Source organism: Salmo salar, chromosome ssa13, assembly GCF_905237065.1.
Source record: "Salmo salar chromosome ssa13, Ssal_v3.1, whole genome shotgun sequence".
NCBI lineage: Eukaryota > Metazoa > Chordata > Actinopteri > Salmoniformes > Salmonidae > Salmo > Salmo salar.
In genome coordinates, this window is record NC_059454.1 from 39,690,227 (window position 1) to 39,701,195 (window position 10,969).

Sequence of the window (10,969 nt, forward strand, 5' to 3'; positions counted from 1 at the left end):
TATATGAAAATGCATATTATAGCCTAAAGGTATAAGGAAACTGCATATGAAATTGACATACAATCTTGTTATTACCCCCTGATAAATGGCATGCACTACTGTAAGCCAAACATGTTCCTCTTTTCATTTGATCATCTGAGGGATGTTCATCTTTCATATTCCTCAGTGAGAGACATTTTCATGGCCAAACCCATATGCTACTAAATATAACTTACTAAGAAGATTAGAGTGCAGAACACATTATCCCCCAATGACTTATACTACCACTATCAAAACATACAGTATCTTCAAGTTGCTGGTCCTTTCACTCAGTCTCCCGAATATGCCACTTGAAACATGTTGTGTCAATTGTTCTTGGTCAAGCAATGTTTTTTTCTTGCTGATTATTTCAGCTATTTCCTGTTTTCTGAGGGGTTTGATGGCCTTCATGATAATGGAATACTAGTTCCTATGTTGTGAGATGGCCTTCACTCCTAGCCACAGAGAGGTTCTGACACTTCACAGGAAAACACATTCCACCCATGTTTTCTCTTGGAGTTGGAGTATGATTAATCTGAGAAAATTCATTTAATGCACTTCTTTACATTGAGGGCTTCAAACTATGATGTCTATTGAAATACCTGCTACACTGTAACTGTAACTTTTAGTTCATGTAACTTCATATTGTTCTACTCTAGACTAGCAGAGGGAAATCTCTCTCTAAGAATAGCCTACTATTGACAAATGTTCCCAGGACACCTATGTAAACATCAAGTACCTATTGCTTTGTGGAAGCACATTTTTCATAACTTTTTCATACATCAAGTTGTCCACTCTTTCCCCAAGAGATAGCCCGATGGTCTAATGTATGTGCCAGAGATCTAGGCACACTAGATACATTTATGTGGTTCTCAGGAACATCTGCAGTTGAATCAAGAACAACACAACGTAATTCATTAAATTCTCCACGCCAAGACTTACAGCACGAATACTGTCATATGTTTTGATAAACTGTCATTACATTTCAGTCAAGTTTCTCCCTCTCATAATGCACTCAGGGTGCACTTTTTTTGGATCATAGTAGGCTAGTCACAATGAGGTGACCTAGTGGGCCTATTAAAATTATTTAATTGAAAACTTACTGGCAGAGTGACAGTCTTGGCGCACATCTATATCACATTTGCCAATCCCGACTCCACTGGAGTGTTAAAACCAATTAAATGATCAGGAAACACATCCAGAAGTGTTGTTAAGGAAAATTGTAAAGTCACAGTATAAAATATAATCTTGCCAGGTGCAATATCAACCTCAGGCTGGAGTGAGCAACACCAGTAGAGTTGAGGAGGGGCATAGAATAAAACCTCTTTATTGGTAAAGTCAAGGGACTCATAAATGCATTAACTCTGTACTGATCTTATTTTAGAGTACTGAATATTATGATAGGCCATCCCCAGAGCTATATCATGTATAGACTGAATATACTGTATATAGGTTATATGTCTCTGGGGACCTCCACTCTAAATACGTTTCAAACCTTTTCATCACTAAAGGAAGTTCCATAACGCCACCCTCGCTGAGACCTCTATTTGGGGCCGATTCTCGAGAAGATATAAGTTTTCCATCACTAACGTGAAAAAGCATTTAATGTACTATAAAATTGTTTTTCAAAAATATTGGATGTGTTAGTATAAACCAAGTTCTTTGCAGTGCAATTGTCATCCAGTCTTTGGTAGCTAATGTTATTCATTTATAGGAGACATTCTGGTGTGTTTAATTTTGGTGGGATAATTTGGTGCATTGTGCCGGGGATATGGAAAAGGCATTTGTGGTGCAAAGCAACAGTCAACATTCCCATTCACATATTTCAAAATAGTAAGATGCTATTCTACATTGAACCTATTCTACATTAACCTCATCCCCAGACTAATAAGTGAGAGGTCGGGTGGTGGATGGGCCTAATTCTACATTGACCTTTCATAGACTCTAACAACAAAATGTTCTTGGAGCATCCTTTAGGGCATCTTCAAATGTAAACTGAACCCTTATAAGTTCTTCAAAAAAAACCTTTTAATGGATCCTGGAATAAACTTTTAAAGAACCTTTTGGGGTCAATTTTTGAACTACCACTCCTCCCCTATTATTATTAATAATAAGACACATAACAATAATAACACAATATTTTAGTTGTCAGTGTTTATTACGATTTTAGTGGCAAAGCAGAATTAAAAAATCAAAATGAGGTAAACTCCCAGCAGAGCCCCACGTCCAATGGGTATATCCTCTGGCGTGTTGATGTTAATGTGTTGATGTTCTCCGTATCCATAGCCAGAATGATTTTGCAGTGCATGGTGATCGAACAGGTTTCTTAATATATTCATCAGAGGTGTAGGGAGGGTGAAGTCTGTGAATCCCCAAAATGTTAATTATACAGATGTTTGGTTTATGTGGTGAATTTGAATGAAAACAACTATTTTGATAATGGTTTTCATACACATACCTTGTCCATAATGTAGAGGCCTATGGGATTTTCATTGAAGAGGTAAGGTAGGAGGATGGTACACGTGATCTGCATAACATACCAATTGAGATACCTTTGTATGCCTCCTCGTCTGTATACCTGCAGAAGGTGAGAAGTTCAGTCATCTGCACCCAATACAGCTACAGTAGCCTTCAGCATATTCTTACTTCTTTGTTGATTGATATCCATTGAATTGTGTCCATTTTCTTTTTTAGAAAGATTTGCACAAATATGGAAAATATATAGTATCATCATAAAACAATATCAATTTAGATCATATAAGGGACAAACCTTACCTTAAATTGAGGAGATCTTTAAATTTTTCAGTTAAGTGCCTGCACCTGCTGTCCTTTCAAATTCAAATATTTCAGGTGGGCAGTTAGTTTACTGCAAGAACCCCCACCTCCTATGGGGTTCTTGGAAGAACCGTTGTAATTTTCAGTGCCAAGAACACTAAGGTTCTTCAAATAACTTTGAGGATCTTAGAAGAACCCTTGTTGAACCCCACAGTTTTAGAGTGTGCATACATGTACAGTCTTTCAACCTATTATGCTGCTATAAACCCCCATAGTGATCTTATTGTCATGGGCTAGTGAAATAAATGTCATAAAGACTATATATATACCTGCTAGGAACATCAAGCTCTAATATCACTCTACATAAAAAGCTGATGACAGTGAAGATCACATGACAATGGAAGCTGATGTCAAAGGGGCAAACCTGACTCCCAGACCACAGGAAGTGATGGAAATGCATTTACCTTTAAATTAATTCACATCAAAGCTCTCGGGCAATAACAAATTCTTAAGCTGATGCTCCATATGGATTTTGAGCGACATTTGCTTCATCCTGAATCAGTGCACAACATTATCTATGTCCCAAATGGCACCTTATTTCCTATGTAGTGCACTAGTTTGACCAGCCCTTTGGGGTTATATAGGCCAATAAGAGGGTGCACTTCGGGACACCGCATATAGTATTCACACTGATGATAAACAACATTGATTCCCATGCTCACTGACTCTGCTGAACCTCTCTCTAAACTGCGTCTTGTTCTGTTGTACTTTAGGTTTAGAATGATACTACTTCCTAAATCCTCTTGCTGTCACTTACTTGTCATGCGCCATAATCTGTTATGATTGAGCTGTCAAAACCATGGATCCTAGCCCTCTCATGTCAACTACTGCAGTGCAGTACAGTATGTATTTTATCACACAAAAGCCATGAAGTGATGAACTTTCAAATCAAGGATTTGTCATCTCTAATCAGAAGCTCCACATGCACTGATTCATACATTTATACAAACAATTGTATATGTTTGTGTTAGGTCTATCCATACAACTGAAAATAAATGGACTTTTAAGATCACTACAGTTATGAATACACACTATAGTATACCAAACATTAGAAACACGTTCCTAATATTGAGTTGCACCCCCTCCTTTTGCCCTCAGAACAGCCTCAGGTGGTTGGTGCATGGACTCTACAAGGTGTTGAAGCGTTTCACAGGGATGCTGGTACCATTTTGATTCCAATGCTTCCCACAGTTGTGTCAAGTGGTCTGGATGTCCTGTGGGTGGTGGATCATTCTTGATACACATGGGAAACTGTCTCGCGTGAAAAACCCAGCAGCGTTGCAGTTCTTGACACAAACCGGTGTGCCTGGCACCTACTACCATACCTCGTTCAAAGGCACTAAAATAATTTGTCTTGCCCATTCACCCTCTGAATGATACACATGCACAATCCATGATGTACAATAATACTAAACTACATGATACAGTACCCCTCACAATGGAAAATATATGAATAAAGTAACATGCACTATACACAACATTAAGGACACCTTACTAATATTGAGTTGCATCCCGTTTTGCCCTCAGAACAGTCTCAATTTGTCAGGGGCATGAACTCTACAAGGTGTCGAAAGCGTTCCACATGGATGCTGGCCGATGTTGACTCCAATGCTTCCCACAGTTATGTCAAGTTGGCTGGATGGCCTTTTGGTGGTGGATCATTCTTGATACACATAGGAAACTGTTGCGCATGAAAAACCCAGCAGCGTTGCAGTTCTTGACACAAACCGGTGCTCCTGGCACCAACTACCATACCCTATTCAAAGGCACTTAAATATTTTTCTCTTTGACGGGTGGGGTTTGCCCACACTGCAAACGGCTATATCAGTCCGCTAAGCACCCTCAGCACCCCTACTTCCCGCGGCTATGCATAAAACATACAGAAACTAATAGCAATTGGAATTTCAAAATACTTCCCTGATCCGTAAATTGATGAGGTGAGCCAAACCGAATAGATGGATACAATATCTATATGGCTCAATGAACAGAAAAAAATAGCCTACAGTACAGTCTAGTATTCATCTCATATACTTTCACAATGTGTGTTGATGGGCTAAGTACAGTGAAAGGACACTAGGGGATTGAAAGCCAGTTAAGGTGCTGTGAATGTGATGGCCTACTGTTCTAAATCTGAACCACCACAATCCCCTCTGTGTCGGGAGCCTGACAGGGAGGAGTTCACTCTTGCCCTTTAATTATTGAGCTGACTCTCTCGGATGGTTCTTTCTATAATTGAGATTGCATTTTGAAGGAATCAAGGCACAGTGACATCTTTCACTTTCACTTATAACAAAAAGCTGTTTGGTGTAAATTGAAAAAAAAAAGGGATACGGTGAATACTATGTAGCGCTTGTACTAGTAATAGAAACACAGAAACACCTGGAGGGTTTCTGCAGCTACAATGTAAATCAATAGCGCTCAGTTACCCTAGAAACTGACACCATCAATGAAATGAATAACAACAAATTCATTTTGTGGACAAAATTACCTAATGCCTCTGACTAATTCTAGCATCAAGGGTAGTGTATCATGAGGGGGTGGGTGTATATGGTAATCAGGTACCAGTAGTTAACTAATAGCCTACAAATTTGCTATGGACATCATTTAATTGAATTTCAATACCTGGTTGAATGGAAGTCACATCATTGATGTAAAAACTCTCTCTGCCTGAACACAGCTCCGTGTTATAAAGATCTGCATAGAGACACAGATCTGCATCTCCTCTTCACTGAGCTAATTATTAAAAGTGCAGAGGGAGAACGACAGAAAGAGAGAGAAATAAAGAGAGAGGAAGGGGGGGAGGAGGAAAAGAGAACACACACAAGGCCATCTGGGAAATAAGTCCAGTGATTTCCGATTTCCATGAGCCAGGGTTTAACAAGCTGTGCATAAAGCCAAGCCTGTGTGTGTGTTTCTGTGTGTGTGGTTCTCTTAATCTTACCAGTGAATGCCTGAACAGGAAGCCTGGGGGGTAGAGGAACTTGTTAATTGAGATCTCGATCCTCCAGAGGTGTCTGCCACAACTTCAAACCCTACATTTATTTATCTGATATTTTATTAGCTCAAGCAGTCCACACTTCAGGGCACACTTTAATGAGGTCTGTGTATTATGTTGTGTATGGGGCTGCAGTACATGGATTGGATGCATTTCAGATCTTAGTTTATTCAAATCTTATTGGTCACATATGCATATTTGGCAGGGTGTAGCAAAATGATTGTGTTCCTAGCTCCAACAGTGCAGTAATATCTAACAATACACACAAATCTAAAGTAAAAGAATGGAGTTAAGAAATATATAAATATTAGGACGAGCAATGTCGGAGTGGCATTGACTAAAATACAGTAGAATTGAATACAGTATATACATATGAAATGAGTAAAGCAGTATGTAAACATTATTAAAGTATATAGGGTAGTAGCATGGTTGAGTAACAGGGTGGTAGCCGGCTATTTATGGCTATTTAACAGTCTGATGGCCTTGATATAGAAGCTGTTTTTCAGTCTCTCGTTCCCAGCTTTGATTCCCTTGGATAGACACTATCAAAATCTGTACGGTAAAATCCTTCCAGACAGAACTTCAACACTCTGTCAAATACCTTTTCTGTTAGGAATATTTGCACAACAAAGACCTTAAGGAATTTTAATTTCACAAAAGTATTTTGCTTGTGAAGATTCCACCAGACAAAAGTAATATTTGAGGCTGAATATTAGTGAGTGGACTCAGACTGACACCAAGCATTCTCCTGTTGCCCCCTTCAGTGGGGTTCATGTAACTGCAGCACCAGCACACTTTCCACCAGCATATGTCTGGCATCCATTATTTCCTTATTGTGCAACCTGGTCTCAGAGCATTTTGTATTATTCTGTACGTATATCCGAGACACTCCAATTAGTTTATGTTCCGTATGGTATTTATTAATTAATGGATGTCCATCCATTTTGTATGATATGTTACGAATCTGCAATGTTATGAATTCTAATTTCTTGTGGCTAACGTTAGATAGCTGGCTAATATTAGCTGGGTTAGGTTTAGGAGTTAGGTTAAAGGGTTAGCTAAAAGGCTTAGCTAACATGCTAAGTAGTTGCAAAAGTTGTCAGTGACGAGATTCGAACACGCAACATTTTGGGTTGCTAAACAGTCACATTATACGCACACCCATCCACCCTCCAAACATAAACTCACAAAATTAAATGTGGTTCCATTTAAGACAAATGCCCAGTACACTCGCAAAGACTCCTTTCGTCAGTCCTGCTAAGTATTTTGTAACAAGAATTTACACTATAGATTGCACCTTTAAGATACATTTTGGGGTATACACATACAGTTGCCTACATGTTGGGGTCTTAAGAGTGGCTGCCTCTGCTCCCTTCTTTTCTTCAACCACAAACGGTTTTGTTTGTATTCTTTTTTTTTGTTGTATTGTTTGTATCGTTGTATTTTAAAATGTATGTGGCTGTCCTTGTCATGTTGTTTGTGGACCCAAGGAAGAGTACCTAATGCTTCTGCAAAAGCTAATGGAGATCCAAATAAACAAACAAACTCCAGTTTCTTCAGCTCCAACACCCAAAATATATTTCCTTGGGTTGTTTTTCCTTTATGGCCGTCTACTGTACAATGACGTATTTTGTGTCAGTCCATAGGAAGACCCAGTGCAAGTACAGGGGGAAACAAACCACCAAAACGAGTCTTCAAAGTAAAATGGGATACATTCACCAACATTCATACAAAATAAGACAATACACCATTGTAAACCATTGCTGAGAAAAATCATGTTGATATTGAGAAAAGGATAAACACGTTGGTTTGGCAAGCATCCTGTCGGCACTGTGTGGATTGGATAATATGTGAGCTGCATGAAAAGTCCATGTGTAAAGAGTTGCCCTCTTAGCCTGATCCCAGGACTGTTTGTGGCATCTTGCCAACTCCTATAATCATAATCATTGATTCAGTGTCACGCTAAACAGCACAAACAGATCTGGGACCAGGCTAAAGTCTGCACATTAGAAAGCACTCAGCTTTCATCTGCCTCCAGGTTGATGTTGTTCCCAAACTTGGCATAAAGCTGGACCTTCAGATCACCCAACACCTGCTGTATCGCCGACACCTTCCCTTCTAGGTCTTTGATCTCCTGCTGCAGTTGTTCCTGTGGATACAAACAATGCATGTTAATAAATCAGAATGGTTACAATTATTCAGGTTGCATTCTTAGTAATAGGGTAAAGCATAATGCCTTGATATCCCGGCCTTTGGCTTAATTATGCAACGTTAAAATTGGAACGTTAAATAACCCATGCAACGTTAAATAACCCATCCGTGTTTGCCTTAGGAGTAGGCATCCCGAATTCCAAGGTAGACCTACACCCCTACCTTCTACACAAGTCATATAATAGAGGGTTCAGAGAGTGGCAGGTCAAATTCAAGGACTTTCAATTACTTTTTCAAGCACTTAATTGTGAATTTCATGGACCTCAATTTTACATAGAATTGTTGTAAGGGGAGAACTCACACCAAAAGCATGCAAAAAGTGGAAAAAAAAGTATGCATTACTACTTTAAAATGGCAATCAGCAGTTGCTACATATATTTTTTTGTAACTTATCATTAATTTATATGTACCCATTGATTCTTCAAGAATATGGAGTGGGGCGGCAGCGTAGCCTAGTGGTTAGAGCGTTGGACTAGTAACCGAAAGGTTGCAAGTTCGAATCGCCGAGCTGACAAGGTACAAATCTGTCGTTCTGCCCCTGAACAGGCAGTTAACCCACTGTTCCTAGGCCGTCATTGAAAATAAGAATTTGTTCTTAACTGACTTGCCTAGTTAAATAAAGGTCAAATATAACTTATAAATACCTAATGAGCAACTGTTGTTCCCCATCAGAACCAGAAAAGGTTAGTTTTTTTTTTTTTAACAAACACTATATAGCCTCAAAACATGGTTAACATATCATGGATGATCAGTCCTTACATCCATAGCTATGTCTATGAATTTGAGTGGTTACATTTCTCCAGCCCCATCCCTCAGCTTTTTACTGAACCAGGGGTGGGGCGACTGCTTTATCGTTTCTACAGCTGATTAGTCCTTTAAGATCAATGAATTTTTTTAGGCCTTCCCAATGGCATTATGCTTTGGCATTCAACATATTATTACATTCTAAAATGTCAGAATGTGGACATTGTCTTACAAAATTATAATAACAATACCTTTGCAGCTTCCAACATCTCTTGGGTCTCTTCCTGGGTGTGACTGATGAAGACGTCGCCAATCTGATACGGGACGAGCAGAGTGTCATCCTCAGCCATCATCAGGTCATCACTGGCATCCTGCAGATTCTGTAGAGATTTCTGAGAAGAGAGGTTATAGTTGGTTATATAATATAACAGTAGTGACAACATGATGTACTAGATTAAGAAGAAACAAGTAAAGAAAATCTAATTATTCAGATTTTCCTCATCAATAATTAACCCTTACCTTTTTTGCCTCTATTTCATCTTTGAATTCTGTCATTCGATTCGTGTTTCTGGCAAATGTATTGATCTTCTTCTGGTCCTCAAATGTGACATTGACATCTTCAACTGCCTGTTAAGGGGAAGTCAATAGAGATTGTCCAAAATGAGCCTATATAGCTATAGTCAAAGCTGCTTGGCTAACTGCATAGCTAGCCAAATAATTAGCTATATTTTTTAAAACAGAACAATACCACAGGGTTTCTTAACCATATTTGACAACACTATTTAGCCAACTTACTAGCTAAACAACGCCTGAATAAGGGATACGAAAAAAGGATAACGAGCCAGGCCATGTTCAGTTGCCAAACGTTCTCGAAAGTTGCAGATATAAATCCCATGAATAGAGACGATATGTCTTATTCTACATGTCAGAGGCATGTTTGATCTACATAGCCCATTTCTATCTGAAAGTTCAGTCCTGCTGAACGTGCCCCAGAATGGCTAGGACTTCAGAGGTCTCAGCCCAATACGAGCGCTCTAGCTAGGTGTAGCCATATAAATTACATTAAAACTAGGGTGTAGCAACAAAATAGCTGGCAACGCGTTCTTCAAATTGCACTAGCTATCATTAAACTAACACCATGGTGGCTACACGTTTAATAAGGAAATCGCGGATAGATGTTAAGAGTAGTTTGTTGATAACCAGCTAACGTTAGTAGCTAAACTACCCTAAAATCGCTACCGTTAGCTGGCTAGCTAGCTGTGATCCAAACAACGCACGAGTAGAGCACGAATAAAAACAAAATCAGACAGTGAATTTATGTATTCACAAACTAAATTGTAGAACACGTGTCTTAGATATTTACTGCACGAATGGCAGTGGTGTGGCGCCTGTATGGAGATCGGAGTGAATTATTAAAACTGATTTTAGCTTACAACTGTCTTCTTCATGGTGGCCGCCATTTTGCTATTGATTTAGAAAACGTCGACTTCTTCAGATGCAATTTAGTGGTGATAGGCATCATACATGCTCATTACCACGACCTAGCGGATTTACTATATTCAGCGCTTCAAATACGTAAATTACACTCATTAAGCCAGGGGTGTCAAATTCATTTTGCCCGCCCCGGGGGCTAAATTCAGTATTCAAAGAGTTCCGGAGGGCTCCACTAAAATTGTTTATATTATTTCCTCAGTGTCAAAATTTGCAAAAAATAGTCCCCTACTGTCTTACTTTCATTTTGGTGATTATTATCAAGGAACTGGATGAATGTAGGTCCATTATAATTGTCTACAGTTTCAATTTGGCTTTAGTCATTTTAAAGTATATCGAGTTCAACCCACGCAACTTAGAAATAGCCCAACTTAAAAGTAGCTCAGTTTATTAAATACATTTGCTTGGAGGTGGTTTAAACGCCATTCTAATGTCGACTTTGCTAATGGAAAACAGTATCAAGTGTTTTATGCATGCTCAGTTCTTGGGTCTCGGGGCTGCGCGAGTGGAAATTTGAAATGGAAGTTATGGAACTCCCTCGGGTGCTTCTGTTATGGGGAAAAGTCCTCAATGAAACTGACATTAAATGTGGATAATGATACATTTGCACCTGTTGCCCACCAAGTAGACAATTAATTTATATGCCATTGTAGGCTACTAGAATACCATTTGATA

General features: G+C 39.0%; 1 protein-coding gene across 1 annotated transcript; it reads right to left on the bottom strand.

The window, feature by feature from the left end:
• Positions 1-7,161: 7,161 nt before the first annotated feature.
• On the bottom strand, positions 7,162-10,284 carry pfd4 (Prefoldin subunit 4). The gene is given in 4 exon segments (NM_001140679.2): positions 7,162-7,997; positions 9,055-9,195; positions 9,323-9,430; positions 10,237-10,284. Coding segments are annotated over 4 exon segments (408 nt in total). The 5' UTR covers positions 10,264-10,284; the 3' UTR covers positions 7,162-7,865.
• Between the last annotated feature and the right edge of the window lie 685 nt (positions 10,285-10,969).